Source organism: Acyrthosiphon pisum, chromosome A1 (assembly GCF_005508785.2).
Source record: "Acyrthosiphon pisum isolate AL4f chromosome A1, pea_aphid_22Mar2018_4r6ur, whole genome shotgun sequence".
In the NCBI taxonomy this organism is placed as follows: Eukaryota; Metazoa; Arthropoda; class Insecta; order Hemiptera; family Aphididae; genus Acyrthosiphon; species Acyrthosiphon pisum.
This window is the reverse complement of record NC_042494.1, coordinates 7,929,896-7,954,628: the sequence shown is the minus strand read 5'-3', so window position 1 is coordinate 7,954,628 and position 24,733 is coordinate 7,929,896. Positions and strand designations below refer to the sequence as shown.

At 26.9% G+C, this 24,733-nt stretch overlaps 1 protein-coding gene and 2 non-coding genes across 4 annotated transcripts; 2 read left to right on the top strand and 1 right to left on the bottom strand.

Annotated features, from left to right (window-relative positions):
- Window positions 1–4,718: 4,718 nt before the first annotated feature.
- Window positions 4,719–12,939, top strand: LOC100161452 (fatty acyl-CoA reductase wat). Of its 2 annotated transcripts, none has more exons than XM_016808613.2 (12): window positions 4,719–4,984; window positions 5,854–6,011; window positions 6,530–6,623; window positions 6,809–6,931; window positions 7,002–7,127; window positions 7,202–7,350; window positions 8,025–8,134; window positions 8,303–8,495; window positions 11,915–12,083; window positions 12,169–12,293; window positions 12,415–12,672; window positions 12,745–12,939. In XM_016808613.2, the coding sequence occupies exons 2-12, from the start codon at window positions 5,878–5,880 to the stop codon at window positions 12,830–12,832; spliced, it is 1,569 nt and encodes a 522-aa protein (XP_016664102.1). In that variant the 5' UTR covers window positions 4,719–4,984; window positions 5,854–5,877; the 3' UTR covers window positions 12,833–12,939. The 2 variants fall into 2 exon arrangements, with proteins under 2 accessions (XP_016664102.1, XP_003248040.1); XM_003247992.4 differs by having other exon boundaries at window positions 5,876–6,011; window positions 12,745–12,934.
- Window positions 12,940–17,505: 4,566 nt separating this feature from the next.
- On the top strand, window positions 17,506–17,578 carry TRNAT-UGU. The gene has a single exon. It is a non-coding gene; the product is annotated as a tRNA-Thr (tRNA).
- Window positions 17,579–20,741: 3,163 nt separating this feature from the next.
- TRNAT-UGU lies at window positions 20,742–20,814 on the bottom strand. The gene has a single exon. It is a non-coding gene; the product is annotated as a tRNA-Thr (tRNA).
- Window positions 20,815–24,733: the final 3,919 nt, after the last annotated feature.

Genomic DNA, 24,733 nt, shown 5'->3' with positions numbered 1-24,733 from the left:
TTACAATAAAATAAGAAAATTGTTACCTACATTAGAAATCAAGTGAATATCAAAATTTGTTGTAAAAATATGAATTTCAAACGCTAATAAAAATCTAATTTGATTGTCTTGTAGAATTTTTTTTTATTTTTGATAAAGGTATACAAACTTATGAGGAATCTTGTATTACATTTCCAAATCTTAGATTTAAAAAGAATATTTTTATGAATTTCTAACTCAAAATAATTTGCAAATTTTTACGTATTTTGTCAATGTTTGAAATTTAAATGCTTTTAAAAAAAATGTGACTATGGATTTCTATTTTTTTTTTTCATTTGCCTTTGAAACAATATACTAGGAGCCTTTATCGTCTATAGAAAATTCGAATATAAACAACCAGTGAAAATTTCATGCATACGTTTCATATACGTTCATTTGTTTTAGAGTTACACCAAAAACCAATATCGATTTTATCGAAAGCCGTTTTTGCGTAAAATTCCCGTTTATTATATTCCCTTAATTATTATGTTGTTTTTTACTAGATTCACTTTCCCATCGAACAAGATACTGTTGAAGAATCGAAGTAGTTTTACTGCCCCAAACCGTGATAACAGAAACAAAAAAATACACGCATCATTGTAAAATCAATACATTCATTGTATAGAATCCAAAATTTGGATCTATGCATAATACGTGACATGGTGACATCCTCCACCCGGGCATGACAGATACCTATGTGTGTGTTTGTTTTGGCAGAATTTTTAAGTGGGCACTGTAGGTATCTGCCATGCCCTGGTGGGAGATGACGGCCTCTCTCTCCGGACACCGTGACTGCCAGAAGAAAAATTCAACCCGTGGCCGAGTTCGAACTGGCGACGGCGCACGTCGCATATGACGCCTTAGTCCGCTCGGCCTCTCCGTCCCCCATTAAACATTTATTTAGCACTTATTTATTATTTACAGTGGTTATAAATGAAAATTGTATTAAACACGTATTAAGCATAAATCCAAAATTTGACTTGCTCTAACTTGGTCAGTTTTGTAATAGAAAAAAACTTTTAATACAAAAAACGTTTAAAAAAAAATAATCTATCCGAAAATGAAGAAAAAAAATAATGTTTCCATTTAAAAAAATGTAAGTTGTATTGCACATGCGCACACAAATGGTGTTAAAAATTTTTAATTCAACTGAAATTATGTATTTAAGTACTCCCTATCACCTCCCGAAAACCCCATTGCAGTACAAGATCATCCACCTGACATATTTATTGTTATCTTAAATCATGATCACACTGTATATAAATTACTTTATTCACCTTAATAATATCATTAAATATACTTAGTAAATAGTAATATCATAGGCTGACTGACCGTTTTCGCTCACAATCGTTTTTCTTATACAATGATATTATATCACTGAATTCAAATTTAACACCATCCATTACAGTTGGCCACTTGTAACTTACTGTCCAGCAGAATGATATCCACTTACCCACCTTTCTAATGTTAAATATAGTGAAACATAGAAATTAAATTGTATTTAATTTACAAACCTATTTGTTATAAATAGAAAAATGTTTATGAATTTCTAACTCAAAATAATTAGCAAATTTTAGTGGTTATGACAAATTTTGTCAAAAACCAAACTTCATGTTTTTAAAAAAAAATATTGTGGATTTATGCTCAACTTTTTTTGAATTTCCACAAGCAATAATTTTTAGGCTGAGTGAAAACATATTTATCGGCAATAATTAAAATCAGGTTGACAAGTGGGTACCGCTCTGGTGTACAATAGTACCTAAGTCGACGGTAGTTTTCGAGTATGTAATAAATATAAAACATAAATAAGTTTTTGGTGAAATCAGAATTCAGAACCAACTAATATTGGAACAATTCTCCTTCAATTGCTCCCAATCGTATTTTTCAAACATTTTTTTTTCTTCAAAATATGAGTTGTAAGACAGTGTTTCAACGCCTTTTCCTCGCTTTTAACGCCTCATTTGGATTAGATATAACATAAGTTCAAGTACATAATTGTATAGCCTGTGTATCCTTGGACAAAAAATAATATTCATATTTTTATTATTATATTTATTTATTTAACATAATATAAGTTAAACATTAGTCAAACTTGTTAAAGCAAAAGCATATTATAGTCTTGGAATAACAAATTACCATTTAAAAACTTAAATAGGTATGTAATTATACTTATTTATTATAACTTATAGGCAAATAAGTAATAGTTATTGTTTTTATGATACTTATTCAAAATTAAAATAAATAGTATGGTGTTGTAGAAACAAAAACTAGCGTAGCAGGAATTTTTTTAGTATGTATTATCATTGATTATACTACATACTATGTATAATCAATGGTATTATGTAAGAATTACAATCAATGACATTAAAAACGACCCCGCACAAATATTATACGGAACACCAGCCATGTACCTACCAGTCCTGCAGTATACGAGATTCTTTCTACGCGGTAAACAATGAATGATAATATTCACCGTAAGATATTTTAGTCTTAAGCTTGTGAGGTTAAAATGCGAACCATAACCAAATACACAATTATTACATACCTATGTAATACATTTAATTATTTCAATGATCATGACATTCCTACAGCATCATCATTTTACTATCTGATTTCTGTATAATAATATAATACAACCAGTTAAACCTGTATACCACTATACTAGAAACATGGAAATTATCGAATTTTTTTCGAATTTTTTTTTATAATAATAAAAAGTATATAGTTAAGTATTTTTTATAAACAAGGTAGGTATAGCAGTGTAGTACCATATGTTTTTATAAATTAATAAAATTCCCAAACTTACTCGATTATTGTTGCTTAGAGCAGGGGTCAGTAACTCGCGGCCCTCATTTTAATTTGGTGTAGCTTGCGAGTAAATTTTATAATTTGTATAAAAATCACAAACTAAGATAGTATGGACTGAAAATTGTGGAAAAACGTTGCTTGTTTATAGACTCCTTGTTAAATTAATAAACCTAACAGTTACATGAACTTAAATAAAGTAAATTTGATATGACTATATATTTTTGTTCGAAATAAATTAAGGTATATTCGAGTTGTGGCCCGTGAAAAAATGATATTTATACTTTTGGTCCTTTGAAATTAAAGTATAGAATATACTTTAGTTAAGAGCTCATTGACTGTCATAGTTGTTGTATATAATATTATAATAAAATATATTTGCAGGCGGATAATAATGGCGTTCACAAGGCTGTGTAAAACGCGTCGAGTTGTGTACTTTGCCGGTTTTTTTGTTTTTGTTTTTGTTTTTTTTTTTGCAGACGAGTGTGTCTTCTGCGGCTGGTTTGTTACAGGTAAAAAGGTAATTTCGGCGGAGTCGATATACGCCCGCCCGATTAGCACCCTTGCGAAATTATTGAACAAAGCTCTCGCCTAACAGCAATAAGACGTGAATTGCAACGAAACTCGTTTTTTTCTAATTGTTTTGTTTGTTTGGAAATATCAAGTAAAACGTTCCGCTTAGAATCCAAAATAATTTAATTATAATCAAATACAAAACTAGTTCTTTTAAATGACTCTCCATAACACGTTTTATAAAAGAATATAATACAACACTGCGCGCAGGAAACAAGGATGGAGGAATCATATTTAATATTAATTATAGATTGCATTTATGCCGAAAGGGAAAAAAATTGTTATTTTAATAATAAAATGTTTTATACAATTATATTATAATATTATACTGCACATTTAGTGCAACAAACTTTATTTCTTATCTTTCAACATTTTTTTTAAATTTGGAATGCTTAGAGAACAGGTTATACATCTTTAGGCAAACTAGACATTTTCATTAGATTAGGTCACTTTTTAAAGGTTGGTTTTAACGTAGGTATATATGCAAATAGGTGTGGGATGAGTGAATGGGCACTGGGATTGCATAATACTAATATTTACCATGGACTCATTGGTGTACCTTTTAAAATTGTATTTTATTTAAAAATTGAAATAATATAGTTATTAACCTTAAAATATAGGTATATGGATAAATACAATAAAATGCTCTTTGTTTAAAGTCGAATATCAAACTTCTTTTATTCAATAAATCTCTTACATGCTGTTTTTTTGCACGTGCATTACCCAAACACTCCATGCTTATACGAGTTTTATAATTATGTTGTAAATATTTATAGCATTCAATTCCTATGAATTTGTATGACCATAATCCAAATTTGTAGGTACTCCTTTAGTTTTTGTTAACCTAACAAAAAACTGGAGTGCTGGAGAAACCTTACATCAGCACTACGGGTTAATCATAATTGAATACCTACATATTCTGTAATTTGGAATTACTAAGTGTTGAAAAATATACAGGTAAATAAATAAATTTTGATACAAAAGACATTTTTTCTAGATTAAAAAAATAATAAACATAATTTAATATAAAAAAATATAAAAGTATTTTATATATAGGTACATTAAGTAGCAGGCGCACCCCTAAGCTCATATGTATAGCGGAGACGGCCATTATCCAAGGCTTTGCCTAGCGTAGGATCATCCACCGCTATAGACGACTATATATTATAGCAAGTATGTTATAACTAGTTAATGAGAAAAAAAACAAACAAACTGGTTGAGGTTTCATGGCCAATACGCATGTAGTATAGGTTTGTAAACTGAATTCTGGGAAATTATCCCTATTCTCTATCAACAATACTATAAATAATATTGTACAATGGAGAATCGCCGCAGTCCGCGTTAAACTATAGAGCAAACGGATTAGCCTAATTTGCTAAACGGATTAGTCATTTTTCGAACTTTATTATTGGGAATATTTTATCTATTTATGTTTTAATTACAATAGCATACTTCAATACAAATAAATTAATATTTGTATTTTGAATAAACACGATATTTTGTCCTGTAAATTACACAAGTTCGAATAGTGAAATTTCCACTAAACCGTTAAGATTCTAAAAAAATTTTAAAAAATTATACGCAGCAGGTAATACAACTTTATAAGTTTAACACAAAATAGTTTCAAATTTTAGCTCTATTTTAATAACAATAACTCTTTTATTTTACGTTGATATATTATAATTACATTTTATTTTGTTTTTTTTAAACTAAACTTTTCGATATTTATGAAAAAAATATAATTGTGAAGATATAACATGTAATTAGAAATAATTAATTTAAACATGTAAATTGTTTTCTAAATGTATAGGTAGTAAAATGTAAAATTTATCAAAAATAAATTGTATTTATTGTTTAAACTTCTGATTTGTTCAATTTATCTATTAAATATTGAAATTGTATTTAATTTAATTATTGTTTAACACCTTCCACACTTTCATTTCTAAAATTGTATCCATTTTTAAAATTATTTTCTATGTATTTTTATTCTAATGCTGTAGGTATTGGTATATTCTGTGGTATAATTTATTCAATTAGTTATAAATTATAATATAGTTGTTACTTGTTAGTTACTCGAGTTATTCAAACATATTTAGGTTAATGTTAATATATTTTTAAGTAGGTAGGTATATTATATGATTATATGAAACTATATGATCTTGATAATAGATGACTTTAATTTAAAGTAAACGCTTTGTTATAAACACTTTATAAACTATTATTATCAATAGCTTACTGAATATGTTAAAATTTAAACGCGTATTATAATATTATTATAACCTGCTTAAAATCAATCACTGTTATCAATTATTTATAAAAAATAAAAACATACTTATTGTTCGGTTACTGAAAAATTGTACACATATAATAACTTCAGTCTAATAATTCTACTATATAATTAGTAATTACCTACTTGAATATTTTTCGATGATGTTTTACCTATTTTTTTTTATTTGGGTTCTTTGCCTCGATATTCCAGTCATGGACATCTACAATGCAAACTGCGAAAGTACAACTCAACTATCAGAAATTCAATCATTTTACAATGATACGACAATATTTTTAACTGGTGGTACTGGATTCATGGGAAATTTAATACTGGATAAATTGATAAGGTGAGAATTGTTTGCCTTTATTTTTAACAAATAACAGCAATAATTCAATATATAATATACATCTCCATTATTTGTATTTGGGTAAATATTGGATATTAGGATATTAGAATATCATTCATTATTATTATAACTATTTTATTAATAATTATTGAACAAGATTGTTTGATAATATGACGTAAATTAATTTAAGATTGTTTCTATAAACACAAATAAAACATTTCCATTTTCAACTTTATAACTTTGCAAAAATAATTTTTAAAAAAAAACAAAAACGGAAGAAAATATAAAGTGTTCATATTTAACAATATTACTATATGTATATATTCTGTTGTTCAAAAATATTAAACGTAATATGATTTATAAAATTTAAAATGAATTACCTACTCGAAGACAAGTGTTGTAATAATAAGTTTTCAAAAATTAATTGTTCATCAAACATAAAAAAGGTTTACAGTAGATTTAAAATCAATAATTATTTATTAAAATTTTTAAATATTTGTTTTTTTTTTTTATTAAAGGACTTGTTCGGGAGTGCAAAGAATTTATATTTTAATCAGAGAGAAAAAAGGAAAAACAACAGAAGAAAGATTTAAAGAACTCTTTGATGACCCTGTGAGAACCTTAATGTTTTTATTATTTTTCAATCATTTTTTTGAAAAAAATATTTGTGCTTATTTTAAATTATTATTAATTTGGAATAACTTATAAGTTTATATAGTGCGATTAATTTAACATTTAACACTAATTTATTATTTTTATATAATTTTCGTTTTGTAAAATGTGAGAAATCATTTCAGGTATTTGAATTAATGAAAAAAGAACAACCAAACTTTTTAGAAAAGATCACTGCAGTTATCGGTGATTGTGCTTTACCAAACATGGGAATCGAAGAAAAATATATAAACATTATTAAAGACGAAGTAATTTGTTACAATAATATTCTAAAACTATTGTAAATAGTTGGATTTAATAAAATAATTTTTGAATAAGGTAAACATTGTAATACACTCCGCTGCTACTGTACGATTTGACGAACATTTAAGAATAGCTGTCAATATTAACATAATTGCCTTACAAGATATATTAAAAATTAGCCAAAACATTAAAAACTTGAAAGTAAATGGAACAGATCATGATCTATTATTTTTAATTTTATGTACCCTTATTATAATTATGGCTTTTTGATTTAGGCTTTCGTTCACATTTCAACTGCTTATTCTAACTGTGCTGGAAGGGAAGTTGTGGATGAGATATTCTACAAACCACCTATAACTGGAGACAAGTTATTGCAGGTCGTTAACGGTCTTGACGACGAATACGTCACTAGAATTACACCTTCGTAAGTAGTTCACATTGAGAACATAATGTATAGAAATAATATTACCTATGTCATATATTGTAGGTATTATGTATTTGTGTATCACGATATTTTTATATAGTTGTAATGTATTGGAACTAGGAAATAACAAACACTAATATATGAATATGATATAATAGGTATATGATTATAATAATATAATGCATAATATTATATAATATAAACAAGTCCGTTTCGTATTTTCATTACGTGTTTCGTATAATATATTGTATTGTGATGATAACAACTTAAAAATTAAAATTAAAATAATATTTTCTAATAAATACATAAAATAATAAGTTAAATTGCTTAAACTGATATACTTCATATTATAGGTACATGATAATACGGATAAAGCTATATGTTGTATATTTATCTAATACATAATTGAATAGATTGTCAGTAAATTATGATATATAGGTATTAGGTTATCTAATTTAGGTGTTACCATTGGATGGATTCTTTCTTCAAATATACCCATATTTTTTTTTTACTCTTAGCATAAATATTTGTATTGTGTCATCTGATATAGATTGTATATTGGGTACTAATTTAAAATTTAAAAAAAAAGGTATATTGTGTAGTGTATACCTATTAAATAATTTTTAATAATTAAAATAATAATGATTGAGCGTGTGAATCCTTTATCCCTGCAGGTTACTAGGAGAATGGCCAAATACCTACGCGATGACAAAAGCTATTGCCGAGGGCGAAATAATGACTTATGGCAAAGGGTTGCCAATTGGAGTTATTAGACCGTCAATGAGTAAGTACAATATTACAATATGCATACTATATTATTATGTTATTGGATTTTATATTTTATTTTAGAAATACTTTTAACTGCACGTTCTAATAACTAATAATATTAATTAGCAATAATTTCAAATTTGTATACATAATATTAATGTACATTTTGTATTTAAAATATCAGTTATCGCCACTGATAATGAACCTGTTCCTGGATGGATCAACAATTTCTATGGGCCGACAGGAGTTGTAGCAGCCACCGGCATTGGTCTCATGAGGTGTATGAATGCCGATTCAACTAAAACAGCCGATATCGTGCCTGGAGATTATGTCAGCAATGCCGTGTTGGCTTGTGCTTGGGATATTCACAACCAATGGTAACTAAAAATTATAAACCATACAATTCTTTAATTCTATAAACTATAAAGTGGAGTGAGTGGCTAGTTCCACAGCAACAATAATCGTCTAAATGTCCAGTGTGGACACTAAAGTGTATGTAAAAATAAAAAACAAGGTAACTCGCTCTGCTGTTTAGCGTACCACGCCACTGAGTATAATATTATATAGGCCACTGTGTTGGAAGTGTAAAATTTGAATTCAATGATTAATCATTGCACGCACGAAAAACTATTCTGAGCATAATATATTTTAGTATAATATCCCATATTATAGTTATTACCTTATAAATAAATATCTATACTGTCTTACTGTAAAATTGTGTGAATAACTTTGAAAACTTTGATTACGATATGAAAAAAAGGTTTTTTCGTTTTCTAGTCTCTAGGCTAACTGTTTGACGCTATTCCCCATAAATTAATACGGGAAGGAATAAAACATTTAAACAAAAAACCAAACAACCTTCAATATTCAATCGATAATTAAGTAGTGAATAAAAAAACAATATAATACAAAACCGGTTGGATTCTGATCGAACAGAGCGACGAATGTCGTTTCACAATGACATGTGTGTATTTTTTATTACTATGTGAGTCTGTCGCCATTATAGAGTTAAGATCTATATGCATTGGTATGATTATTTTTGCAGAGCCCTTTTTCAAATTTGGATAGTAATGTAAGAAATACTAAATGCAGGATCGCCTCATATTACATAAGAATCAATCTTTTATTTTGCGTATATTTGCATATATTTTAACTAATTATAACGCACAATTTTATTATATTAGGATGTTTTATAATGGGTTATAGGTGCCGACAGTTATTTTAGCCAAAACATACCAATCGTTTGTTCATCATACTGATCGACCAAGTAATGCGATAATACTTTATAAAACTGATTTGAATTCGTTATTATGGCTACTTGAGATCGGTCAGTCTACTTTCTCCAATTCCGACCCCCTGTCCCCCATTCAAAAAATACTATACATTTAGTTTTAATATTTTGAAATTTCGGAATTTCCAAACGTTGATTATACGGAATTTAAATTAGAAATCTTAAAATGTAAACTGACCGATTTCAAGTAGACATTATAACAAATTCAGATCAGTTTTCTGAAATATTATCGCATTATTAAAAAGTACATACAAATTAGCATAAATTATTTAGGTACTATTCACTCGCGCAACGCCGAGAGTGTGACTTGTACAGTGTACATGCGCGTGTGGGAACGCTCCGATAATTCTTTTAATTCTTTTAAATATATTTTATATTTATATGCTTTTTAATTATCTATTATTATTATTATTATTATTATTATTATTTATTTATTACGGGCAGTGGGCCCAATATAATGCACAAAAATATATATATTTAACCTAAGTGGGTGTTACAGTTACCCAACTTTACAAATATAAATTTTATGGAGACAATAGTAATAATACAAACACAAGATATAATATACAGTGAGACATAAACATTTACATTTTTTAGGTACTTGATAGTAATAATACAACACCTACTGATATCTAATAAACAAGTGAGGGTGCTCATTGCCAAGGCACATCATCCTATCAATTGGTTGGTTTCTGCCGTAATTGGTATTGTGTGGAGTAATAGCGAAGGGAGCGGATGACCTAGTTTGACGGGAAGGAATTTTAAAACCAACTTGTACGAGTAGGGAAGGAGCATCAATAGATCCATCAATTAGTTTGTGTAGAAAGAGTAAGTTAGCCTCAACTCTTCTATCAGCTAAAGAGACAAGACCTAGTTTTTGCATGACTGGTTGGTAGTCGTGAGGTGGATGGTTAATTTTCAGAATAAACGCTGATTTAACACACTAATTATCACTACGCACCCATTCACAAGACCTACAGGCAACACACATGATTTTAAAATTGCATATTTTTTGTCTTCTTAAAACTGTCTACCACCGATCCCCTTAAAATGTTAAGCTTCTCTTTGATTTAGGTAGGTAGTGATAGTTTTGGACATTATTGATAAATTCATAGTACCTACCTAAGTATATTTTATTATATTTTTATTGAATATTTTAGCACATTATATAATAAAATGAAATGCATATTTCACTATTTTATAATGCATAATATGAATCCAATTAATCGGGAAAAACTAAAAAAATAGAAGAAAATATTTAGACTAATTTTAAGCCATTTATTCGACGAACCTATTCACGCCATTTTACTGTAGATCGTACAATGGTATTGACAATTGACATGTAAGATAATACTAATAAGGTTTGGAATAAAATAAAATATTACACAAGTGACGTTTTTGACAAATATTAGTTTAACCTACCCCTTCGTATGTCCGTATTACTAATTGTAAAACTAATTACTACCATAGCAATATAAATAAATAATATATATATAATAAAATATACTTAGTGTAAGTATAATATTAGCTGACAGATCATCTCTGCTCTGAATCGTTTTTCGTATGCAATACTTATCATTAAATTCAAATTTAACATCCATTACATTACTATTACAGTGACCTACTTAATGACAAGATATACGTGACACCTATTAATTCTATATCAGAGCGGTTACCTACCCGGATGCTTTTTAAAGATACATTCTGGTAGTTTAGGTACATTTTTATGATTTTTGATGATCCGAGGGGGCATGGCCGTTTTCGACCAAAAACGTACCCTTCCCTTTTCGGCCAATTCACTTTTTGACCAAAAAAAAGTTTAATATAATACACAATGATTTTGTTAAGTTGGTTTCAAATAACTACTTTAAAAAGTAGTGAACCAGCAACCTATCCTAAACAGTGCTAACAAAAGTGAGTAAAAATAAATGAATTATGACAGGATTTGTAATTATTATCATAGTTTTCTATATTTTATTGACAACAAAAATTATTTTTTTAAATATTATTACGTATTCATTTATTCATTTTAGTATTTTATACAACTTATTTATTTTTTAATATTTTTTTATGAGTATAACATAAATACTTGTATGTAATTATTATCATTATTTATTTGTAAGCTACTATACTATATTTAAAAATAACTAACAAAAATAATTTTTTCTACATAAAGGCTTATAATTATTTTTTAATAATAACTTTTTGGTCGAAAAGGGAATCGACCTTTTTCAAAATTTGGTCGAAAAGTGTCTCACCCATCCGAGGATTACTTATAATACCTACCATTGTTTATAATCACTATTTATAATCAATGCTTTGTGGCTAGCCGTCTAGGTATAGCCATAGTTAGGTAGATCATACGATTCATGAATTTACGTAAAATTATGGATTGTGCGTCGCGGGTCTATTAAATATAACCTACGAGATTTGATACCATTTGTAATCAACAATATTGAAATGCATCAAGACTAAATAAAAATAAAAACATTTGAATTATTTTAGGAAAGAACGTAACGCCTCTAACGAAATGAAAGTTGATAACTTAGAAAAAGAAACATTAATTGATCCACCTATTTACAATTTCGTATCATCAAGAGCCAATCCATTGACATGGGGAGAATTTTCGGCGTTGAACAAAAAATACGGTCGCGAAGTGCCTCCTTTAAAAGCGGTATGTGGTTTGAAGAGGTTTAAACTTAGTTATGTATATTGAAAATTGTTGCATTTAACCAGATAAAAAATTCGTACATTTTTAGATTTCACCAATTCTATTAAGATTATCCAAAAACAAACACGAATACCAAATTTTATGTTTTATTCTCCACATAATACCAGCATTTATAATTGATTCATTAGCCAAACTCACCGGAAAGAAGCCTCTGTAAGTGACACTTAGAGAACAAACATTTTTTTTTACAGAAAATACGTATGTCATATTGCGTACCAATAATACCTACCTACCTATTAATAATATAATATAATAGATATTTTTTACGTTTTAGATTAATGGAAGGATATAGAAAAATGCACAAATTCTCCAAAGTTATATCTTACTTCAGTTTAAAATCGTGGACATTTAACGATGATAATACAAGGTCTTTGGTACAAAAATTATCCAAATTAGATCAGACTCTTTTCAGATTCGATTTAACCAAATTGAGCTGGAATGAATATTTCAAAAAACACGTAATAGGTATTCGAATGTATATTATAAAAGATCCAATGGAAACATTATCAGAAGGAAGAAAATGGAATCAAAAGTCAGTATAACGCATATTTACCGTAAATTACCAATATTGACTAAGAATTAATTATTCTTATTTTATTTTCAGATTATGCATTGCTTACTACACATTATTATCCATTTTAGCTGCCACATTTTTATTAATACTGTATGGAATTTTTAATTTGTTTATATAACAAAAATTATTGTTATAACTCCTAAAATCTCAGTCTCGGTAAAATCGAATCATCATATTCATTGTTCAATATTTTACTTAAATAATATTATTATAATGAACATTTCATTTTTTTTTTTTTTTTGATAATATACCTACATTGATATACCTTATACCTATTACCTACTTTATACATTTTAATATATACCTATTTTTGATACTTGGTTTGGATTTACTTTCATTACATTTATAATGTTACAACAATGCAACATGATTACATGATACCTAAACAGTGTTTACAAGCGTAAACATAATACAAACCCGTCGCACTCGCATGCGTTGTTTCTGTCTAACACACGTGCGACATAGCAAATTTTCGTTCGCTAATTTCAATAGAGTACCTACTGTCAATTTTGATATTAGAATGAATTGACCTTTTATCAAACTTTTAAGTAACAATATTATCTGTGTTTTCTCGTTGGTTTTTTACGATGTTTAAATGTTTAAGTGAATTATGTAAAACATTAATATTTGAAATTGCTCATAATTCTCTTAAAAATTAAAATATCGTAAAATCCAAATTTACCATGTCGTCCGTGTGACCGTGTATAAGATGGTGACAACACATGCGGATGCGATGTCTTCTTAAAAATTCCTAGTACCTACCTAGTTTTTCAATTTTTTAATCGGGTAAACAATAAGCCCTAAATTGCGACTATGGTCTAATGCGGTGGAGACTCGTTTGCGCACATATTAATATATTTTTTAAATTTACGACAATTACAGCGCGGGTAAAAAATATAGGAATCAAATATCAAATACAGATTAAAATTATTAACATTTTTTTCAAACATATAAGAACAATTTAATTCATGTATAACCAGTGGCAGCCATTTATATTATAAAAAAAAAAATACTAATTTATTCTATTACTATTATAATCTGTAACTAATCTAAACCATTTATATACAAAAACATCGTAAATCTACAAATTACCTCTTTAAGAACCTCTTTAAAATAAAACATTTAAAAGCTAGTCTTCGAAGTATAGAATTACCTGTGAACCAAATTTCAGAACCATGAGTGAGATAGATTTTGTTGAGAACCACACTCAAACATTGCTTTTTATTAGGTAATATAGATGAACTTATAATACTATGAGCTAAAACTAATTGTTTTGCACTGTAATTTTGCTATACGCTGTAATTATTACTTAGGTAATTAATTAAATGCAAAATATGGCAATAACTCAAGATCTATAAGTGTTATAAAATGTTGAAAATATGCTATAACGCTTAAAGAAAATAGCTCAGAAAAATATTTATTTTTAAATTATAATATGTAAGTACTTACTAAATTGTTTTGAAACTATATTTTCAAAGAGCTTATGTTAAACATGCAAAGCTTTTTCAGCTACCTTATTTCTATGCCCACGCGCACATTTAATTGTGTTAGCATTTTGATAGCCGATTTTTAAAGCTTGCTAGTTACTAGTTACTTTACAACTTTATATGAATAACGCGAAATCCTAAAATTAGAATATTCATAAAGTTAAAATATTTTTTTAAAATTATTTTAAGAAATATGAATAGTTCTTCCGGAAATCAGTAGAAGAAAAATTAAGATTATAGCGGTAGGTACTCATCGTTATCCGAGTGGGTATATGAAAATGCTGTACACTGTGAAATTGTGCCGTAAAAATAAGTCTTTTTCACCCAAACTGTATTAGCAATATAGCCTATAGGTATATATAATATATAAGTATATAAAGTATTTGCAAGTAATACTGCTCCTAAGACGTTTTCCTTTCATTGATAACCATTTTGGCATTTCAATGTAGGTATGTGTTAAAGCTGATTTTGGTCACAATATCTCAACAACTTTTATTTTGCATGAACTCCAATTGTTTTACAGGTACATTATTATCTATTATTGGATGTATGAAGACGAACGAGTAAAAGCATTTCGAAAACTTCGTATGCTATTTATAAGGTTTGAGATTTTCTTGAAACTATGTAGGTAGTAAAAAGACTTATTTTATTTCAAAATACAATTACTTTTGCATTCCTACAATATGACAAGCTTTAAAAATATTGTTTTTAAACTATATTTTGTTGGTATACTTATAAATGGCTGTATCGTTTAGGAGCTTTAAAAGGACGAGCACAAGTGATGCTTTGCACTTCTCCCACCCATTTTCTGTTTTATAAGTGTATTGTTATTAAACTATTAGCAGATTAAAATTGATTTATTTATTCATTGGTTTTTATTACTTAAACGATTTTTTTTCTATTCTTATTATGTTTATTTTAATATTGTCGGGCCCATACACATTTGGTATATAGGTATATCAAGATTGATTAATCTATGATACGTGTCGGAGGTTCGTTTGAAACATTTTAACGGCATCATTCGAAAATATTTTTAATTTACTGTTAAATTTAAAGTTTAATGAAAAATAACGTTGAAAAAAACTTTATTATTTATTTATTTCTAAACAATAATGTAACAAAATAAAAATGTTTAAAGTTTAAATTCACTTCTGGAAAAATTTTGTAGGTAGGTACTTGAAAAAAATACTCGTTACATACTTTGTAGGTATTCGCGGTAACCTAAAGTCGTGAAAGTTTATTTTTCTACGATGGATGCAATTATATCGAGGCGAGATGGATAAATCTAGTGCGGCTTCATTAAAACTAACAATTATTTACCTATCTGATATTTATAAAATATAATCCAATGAAAAGGTTAACAAAGATCACATAAAATATGTTATGTAGTGGATGGGGAATGGGAAAGTATAGTTGAAAATGTATTAAAATAAAGATAATACGTATTAAAATGTTCCTAAAAACTTAGTGTTTATAAATATTCTTAACAAATCTCACCCACCCCTCCCAAATTAGACCAAAACAAATGTTTAAAGATCACTGGCATGGTAATTTTTTTTTAAAACTTTTATTACAACATTTTGGCTCATGACCCAATAAAACTATAGATTAGGAGCTGCAGAATTATTGCGCACATGTTTTTACCTGTAAAAAAAACGCAACTCAATTGCTCACCAAAAAAAGTTTATAATATACGAAAATAAAATAGTTGATTTGAACAAAAGTTGTTTCAATTATTTTATTACAATGTCAGAATTATGTTTTATATTTAGAAGTCATTGTTTCATTGTACCGTTGAGTACAGATTGTAAATTTCTTTTAAATATAAAAAAATATATATATTTAGAAGCTTGAACAGAGCTGACAACACAATTAAACCGTTTGCTGAGTAAATTATTTTATTTTTTTATGTAAGTACATATTTGAAATTACGATTTAGATACATTTGTCTAGTACAGTCTGGTATAATAATACTTGATGAATAGATACATAATATGTACACAATATTATTAATGGACGCTATTTTTGATAAACGCTCCGTAATATTTTTATTCGTAATGATTGATGGTAATTAATTATTTATAAACATTAATTTTTAATTTAATTTAATCTAATAAATTATTTTATATGATATATTTAAAAAACAAATTTACGATAAATATATTTAGTTTTATATATATATATATTATATCAAATATTATATATACTTTTCGATACGCCAATAGTTGAGACATATTTTTAAATAATAAAAAAAAAAAGTATTTTGAAATAGTGAACGCTGATGTCTTAGTATCTATTCTCAATTTAAATTTATAAAAATTGTCATTTAAAATATGTAACTACTACTTATATTTAAAAAGAAGTATTATCTATACTTTTTTTCGGTGCACAATCGTTTTGTATTTGCGGTAAAAAATATAGTGTATAAATAAAAAAAAAGGCCGGTGCGCAATTGTATACCTATTATATATTAGGTATATAATAATAATTATTAAAATAATTATTCTTGTTAAAAATATTTCAAATAAGGATTGAAATACATAGGTACTTCAATGAAAAAATATTTAATTAATTATTTAAATATATATTTTCCAATAGCTATTAAGATGAAAATATAAATACACTCAAATAATGTTTAAAAAATATTGAAATACTTTTAAAAAATATATAGACTGGCCCATATTAGCTTTTTCATTCTTAGGTCTAGATTTAAGTAGAATAAAAAAGTTAAAATGTAAATTTAATAATTTATTTATTTAAGATTTAAACATAAATATTAAAACTTTTTAGTAATTACTTATTTAATATAAATTAATTTATTTGTATAACCATGTGAAATTATATTGACATGGGAAATTCTGTCAAAGCGAGTAGGTAGGTACGTGTGTACGATTTCATTTTTAATATAGGCAATAGTGTAATACCTATAACTCATAAATTTAAAATTATGAATATCATTAGATTGTTAATTAGGTATATTAAATTACATTTTGATATTATGTCCCTTTTTTTCTAATCACTTAATGAATTTTTCTGTTTAACAAATAATTTATAAAGTCTATAGGCACCTACATATTTTCAATTAATTTATATTAATTGAAAACGTGTTGTTAAAAAAAAAATGACTTTTAAAATTTACCAGTTGTTTAACAAATCCAGCGGAAGCCATCAGTTCAATTCCTCCGGGAAACATAACTTTTTGCATTATTTTAGAATAATATTAGCTTCGAACAAGTCGTGCAATCTAGAAAAATGGCCAACACTGTGTGCAAATGCCTAACATTTAGCCGATTTCAGATATATGGCCTCCATAGCTCAGTGGTTAGAGCACTGGTCTTGTAAACCAGGGGTCGAGAGTTCAATTCTCTCTGGAGGCATTTCATTTTTTTCATTTTGTTATACATTTTTTTTTAATAATTTTATGATTTACTTTTTATTAATTTTATTATATCTCATTAAAAAAAAAAACAAATATAATATTTAATACTGTAGGATTAAAACTGATATTTAATTATTTATTTAATAACGGTTTAAGGTAATTTTTTTTTATGTAAAAAGATTATTTTCACTTAACAATGTGTACAGTAAATAAAAAGGATATAAAATAATAGTGAACGATTTCATAGTGTATCATGGTCATTTTTATGTATAAAATAATAAAGGGATAACTTACTTTTCTTTTTTTTTCCGTGTCCATTATATGTTTGTTGTACCCGTCTGTATTATGTGACCTTTCTATTATTAAATTTCCATTAACACTGTGTACAGAAACTACGTATATTATACGTATATACATGCTGTACAATGTGCATGAGGTTCACTGCTACAACCAAAAGTCGTCTCTGGCTAACGAACTTTATATAATATAATATACTATATCAATAAATAACTCGCCGGTGACTTCTTAAGCGATCAAAGAACAAAATAATCCATTCGATGGATCATTCGTTAAATGTGGGACTCGTGTTCCCGCCCAGCTGTCCCGTCGAACATAGATAAGTGCCATCTCTTTATACAAATCGGCCAAGGGGTGGTTTCTGACCACTGCCTCGACGGGTGGTTTGCTGCGGTGTATACATATACACGGAGCTGGTTGTCACGGGCGCAGAAGATAACAAATTATCGATTCCGGTAGACCAAAACGGAAAAAGGGAGGTCACTTACTGAATAAATATAGTGAAATAATATATTATATTATGATATTATTTCCAACCAGCCACGATACTATACGTTGGTAGGCATGAACACATTTTCTTATATACGCTGAGACTTGAAATAACATGATATTATAATAGTAATATTATTACGGACGGATTTCAAACATGGCTTGTGCATGTGATTTATGTACAGCATCATCATAATGTGGAATGGATAATATTGTGGGTGCTGATAAATATATTAATCATTTTTGCTTATTTTATTATCGAGTCAATATCACGTAGATTCACAATCCTTAAAGGTTTATTATTATTTACTGTTTTTTTTTTACACTCCATCATTCTGTCATTTTTTGCCACTTTTAATATTATACTAAATGTAAACTTTTCAAAAAATAATATCAAATTTTTGGGCTCCTATCATTTTCAATTGTAGTTAATAACTTATAATAATTGGATCTACTGATTAATTATTATAAATTTGTTTCTCAATCGATTTAATATAATATTATAAATTATAATTAATATTTTTGAGGTAGCCATGCAAATTGGTAATGTTAATAAGCTAAATCATGATTTAAAAATATTATTTGGTAGTAATAAGGTCCAAAATTATTATGAATACCTAAACATCCGTAAATATGTTATAAATAATGTATAAGCTTTAAAAAAAAAAATACATGGAAATATACTCATAATAAAATACTAAAGTAAGGTCATATTGGTCGTAAGTCCTATCATATCAGTCATATAATCTTTAAAGACTTATAACAAAAACAAATATGACATGACACATGAATCGAACTAGGTACCTACCCTTTGATAAATATAATATTTATGATCAACGGTACTACTTATAAATTATAAAAGCCAATAGGTATAGACGTATATTGTATATTTTCAAATTGCTTATTGATTCAATAATATTTCATTAACAAATAACAATAGGGACGTTAACAATGGTTTTTAATACCTATTCTGCGAATTAATTTTATACAAAACATTTTGGTCTTATATAATGCTCAGTTGAGAAATCAAAGAAAAGGTAACTTAAGATTAATAAATCTCGTATAAATATATAACAAAAACTCTGACGTTCAATCGAGTTTTGTAAGTCAAAGGACATCATAACACAAAAAGCAAGTATGATTAGATTTAAAGTATATTATCATTATCTGAGAAATATTGTATGGATATTAATTTTTAATGTTTTACAAATGTTTGGTAACAATTAATTAATAATTATATATTTAACAAAAGCCGTTTTTGGTGGTAATACCAGTTTTGTTAATAAATTATAAAAATAGTAGTTCTTTAACGTTTGTTTTGAATATCTGACCTAATTTGTATAAACGATGTGACTGTGTTTATTTTAATTAAGTAGCATTTATTATTTTGCTTAAAGAACATTAATATTTTAAAAAACCGGTGTTATTATTTTTAAAGTACCAAGTTCAAATATAAATAATTGTGATAGTTACTCAAACTGTACGTGATTTGTTTGTCTAAAAAATAATGGAATTTTCAAAAACAAAAATGATGTAATGTTCAAATGTCATGGTTTATCATTAATAATCATCTACAGCAGTGGCGTATTTTGGGGGGGTGTCCACGGTGTCTGGACACCATCCAAACCAAAAAAAAAAAATTCAATCTTTAATTGTGATAAATTTTAAAGAGAATTTGACAAACAAAAATATGTGGTTCGGTATGAACTATTTTAATATTACAAAAAGTCCTAAACTAATTAGGAAAGAAAATAAATTTAGTCTTAAATAATCTACTTATCTACTTATTATCCTATTATATTTTTAATTATTTATAAAACTGTTATTCTAATAGCACCACTGGTATCGAATGTAACAAACAAAATATATAGTAATAATTATTAAATTATTGTGACCGATGATGATAACTAAATAGTACTAATGTATAATATCAAGATAAAAAAAAAGCAAAGATAGCAAATAAAATAAGCAATACCTATGTCAATATGTGGTATTTTTTATATTAACATAAATTGTTTGTAAATTTATTTTTTCTGTAGCTTCAAATTGGGATAATTTATTTTCAATAGAATACCTAGTTTAAATGGAAATACCACCAGAATCCTAATATTTCCACCTAGGAAAAGAATTTTTCTAATAAGTTTTATTTCTAAAATCGATTTTAAATGCAATATCTAGCTATTTTAATTTAAATATTATGTTAATTTTGTGAATGCTTTAAACTGTTATGTATATCAAAATATAATAATAGTTTTACATGAAACTAGTAAAATAATATGAATTTTTAAATTATAATAAATAATATTATTATACACTATAATAATATTATAAACTATAAAATTAAATGTAAGTAAAAAAAAATGCAAAAAGTAGGATGCCTCCAGAGAGAATTGAACTCTCGACCCCTGGTTTACAAGACCAGTGCTCTAACCACTGAGCTATGGAGGCCCGGTGGCGAGTAGTCGTGAAACTATATGTTTTTAGACAATTTAAAAAATGACAACTATCATAAAAATATATTATATTACCTAGGTGCAACATAATATTAGGTATTACAATTTACAACTAAACGGATGTGTTTAAAATTATAGTATAAAATACGTATAGAATATTAATTGTATATATGTAAAAATGTACAAATACAAAAGACAACATTGAATATATTTTTAATCGTATATTAAATAAATAAATCGTCACCACCAGAAAACCATACATTTTGAGCGGTGATCTTGTTTCATACGACCAGTTAAATATATAATTAAATAACTTTATTAAAAATATTTATGATGTCAAAAAACTGTTAATTTATACAACGCGAAATAGGTAGGTAGTCAATGTTACGGTGTTACCTATAATTATTTATAAATCATTGCATTTGAAAAAACTATTCTGAGCGTTTCTCACTGCAAGTTTACTTATTATGTAGGTGTTCCATCCCATTACGAAGGACGTCTGTTAAAAATTGCATTTCTCGTTAAAAAATAATAAGCGATAAAATATTTAGTTGGTAAAGTAGGAACATTTTAAATTTATTACCAATATTATTCAATGAATATTTTTTTAACAAACATTTTAAAAACATGTTCCGCTGCTTACTTGGGCGTTGTCTACACTAGCACCTTAATATATTTTTATTTTAAAGAAGTAAAGAACCCTGTCATATTTGTTAAATATTTGGATACAAATATAAATTTTCTATAAAATGTATTTCCATGTACAATAGAAACACATTAAAAACAACTAACCTATTTAAAATTCATCAAAATTGCTTATTAGTTATTAGATTATTCTGGGCATTTTTTTGTGATTAAATTTATCGCGTACGTACCGATTAGATTTACCGTTTGCGACTTTGCGTGTTAGGTATAACTTATATAAATGTATAAAATAATCGTATATTATAATATATATAAAAGAAACCAAAAACAAAATTATCAAAAACGTTATTTGGAAACAATATAGAAAAATAACGTTTTTAAAAACGTTAAACAACAATGAAAAAAGTTTTCCATCCCAACTACAAATAAACAGTCCACGAGGATGTACAATATACAACCATTATAAATACCTATACTGTTCTATTTACTGTTAACTATTACCTATACTATGTACGTTACAAGGAGTAATAACAAAATTTCCAAAATTTAGAGATGCAATTAATATAATTTATGTATTTATGTGTATGTTCACTGTTCATACTCAGAGTTTCACACAAAATAGACCCTTCATACTACTACGAAAACGATTATTTGCAGCTTGTTGAATTTCATGTATTGATGCCATTAATTCGCTTATGTGGTTGTTTATATTAAATACAATATAATATAATTGCGTGTATAATATCATGCAAATTAAAATGATTTCTGTGCTAAGGTACCTATCATAACAATGAGAAAATTATATAATAATAACAAAATTAAATATTTTATACGAAAATTAATGTTAAGAAAAAAAAATAAAACTGCTGTACCTCTCTAGGTGTCAAGTGCACCTTGTTATATTATAGAACATTACTATAGGTAGTTTGTATTAACAATTAACATAATACAATATAGGTTCGTGCCTCCATGGTATAATACTATTTATATAATATACTAAGTTAAAACTTAAATTATAAAATTGCTTAAAATTAATTTAAATAATTCAAAACAATTGTAAATAATAATCGTAATTCTCATAAATTAAAGCATTTTTTCCGTTCAAAATGGTAAAAAAATTGATTAAGAAACACACACACCTCATTGTAAGATCAATTTAGACACTCGTTGCTACACTATAAGAATATAAAAATAGTGATCGGTAAATTTCTTTAATAAAAAAAGGGTTTTATTAAAAGGGTTCAAAACTATTACCAAACTATTGACATATAATTAAAAACGCATTAATACTATTCTTAAATAAAATAATTGAGAATCGTAAAAATCAAATAAATAATAATTATTAAAATACTGAGTTATTATATTCAAATTTCAAACGATTATATATTTTGTCAAATATTTTATTTAGTTATATTTTACCATGCTGAAATCAATTTATACGCCTCAGTAATACATTCTATCAGTAATAACAAAAAAAATGACATTATTAAGTTTATTTTATATTTTACAACAAATATTTATTATACTTAGGTTTTGCAATCGTTGAAAAATTATAAAATTGTACTTGAAAAAATACTTAAAGGATGTTGATACTTTATATTATTATCTTGAGTCAATATCGATTAAAATAAACAAATTTCAAGACAGTTCCAAATATCCATAATTTTACATTTTGAACAAATTTTAATTTATTGGACATTTTATAAATAATCTTCGTAGTTATAATTTTTATTTTAAGTATGAAATCTCCGATACCCGGCCATTTATTGTTGCTCACCTAAAAATATGTAAAATATCCTAAAGGTATAGAAATGTTTTTTTTTTTCCAAAAAAACAATGATTCAATTACTACACACAAAACCTATTAAATTTATTTTATTAATTATATGTATTTATATTAATCAATCCTGTGATTATATTATATTGCCACTGCCCATAGATCAATAATACTATTTGTATAACATAAAATATAAAAAATAAAGTTAAAACATGAGTAGATATATATACATTTAATATTTTAATGTAAATATTTTATCAAAACCGTAATAACACCCAATAGATATGTTGAAACGTTTAAACTTAATAAATCTGTAAGGGCCGGAAGCGTACAGTAGTAATACACGAGCCGGGACACCGACTTATTTTTGCACCCCGCTAACACCTAAGTCTTTAAAATATAGAGGACTATTATATAGCTAGATAGCCTGGGTGTGTAGTGGTCCGAACAGCAGTTGACGCGATTGATGGCCAAATACTGTCGAGCTACGTAGCGCGCGTTGCGTGTTTGTGTTGTACTGTGCATGCGTGTGGGTGGGTGTCTTAACAATTAAAACTAATAAGAAAATGGTAACACGGTTTCTGGTAGGTGAATCGTTATATAATAGACAATATAAACACTAATTAACGATACAAAATATAAAAAAAATTCACAGCGACACAAAGGTATAAATTATAATAATTATAAATGCACGGGCCCCTTATGTCCAAACAGAATAAAATTATAATATTATAATATGGCCCTGCTGGTCCAACATAATACAAATATGTAGTGACACTGTGACAGCTAATATAGTTATAGGCGTGAATAGCCTTGATATTAATATAAAAATATAATGTGCGGTCCTTCTGGCTCAACAATAAATAAGAATAATGATAAAAAAATTCTCAATTTTATGGAGTGCAGTCTGGCCAGCCGGTACTGTATTCCTTTGGCTATAATAATAATAATAATAATAATAATAATAATACACGATACATACAAGACCAATAATAAAGTAATATGGGTTTTTTACGATGGTTCAATTTTTAAGTGAGTTATTAGCATTTTTAATTTACGCTATAATAGGTATTATATACGCAAACCTTGCCAAAAATTGGACTATCGTAAAAAACACAAATACAAACACAGATAATGTTCTTATACCATCAAGTTTCATACAGGCGCGTACACAAAAAAATATTTTTTTTTTTTGGGGGGGGGATTGGTTGTACATTTTCTTATATGATATATACAATATATAATGTATATATAATGTATATTATATAATATACATTTTCGTATATAATCTAACCTAACCAATAACCTAACAAGAAGTTTATACAATTTCAATTACAGTACTATTTATTTCCCAAAATTCGAAGCGCTAATGGCACTATTGGCACTAGATAATTAATATAGCTTTTGAAGTTTCAACATTAGAATATATTAGTAATATTACTCTCCAATTGTCAAGCCCGGATTAAGGGGGACAGGGGGCGGATGGCCCCCG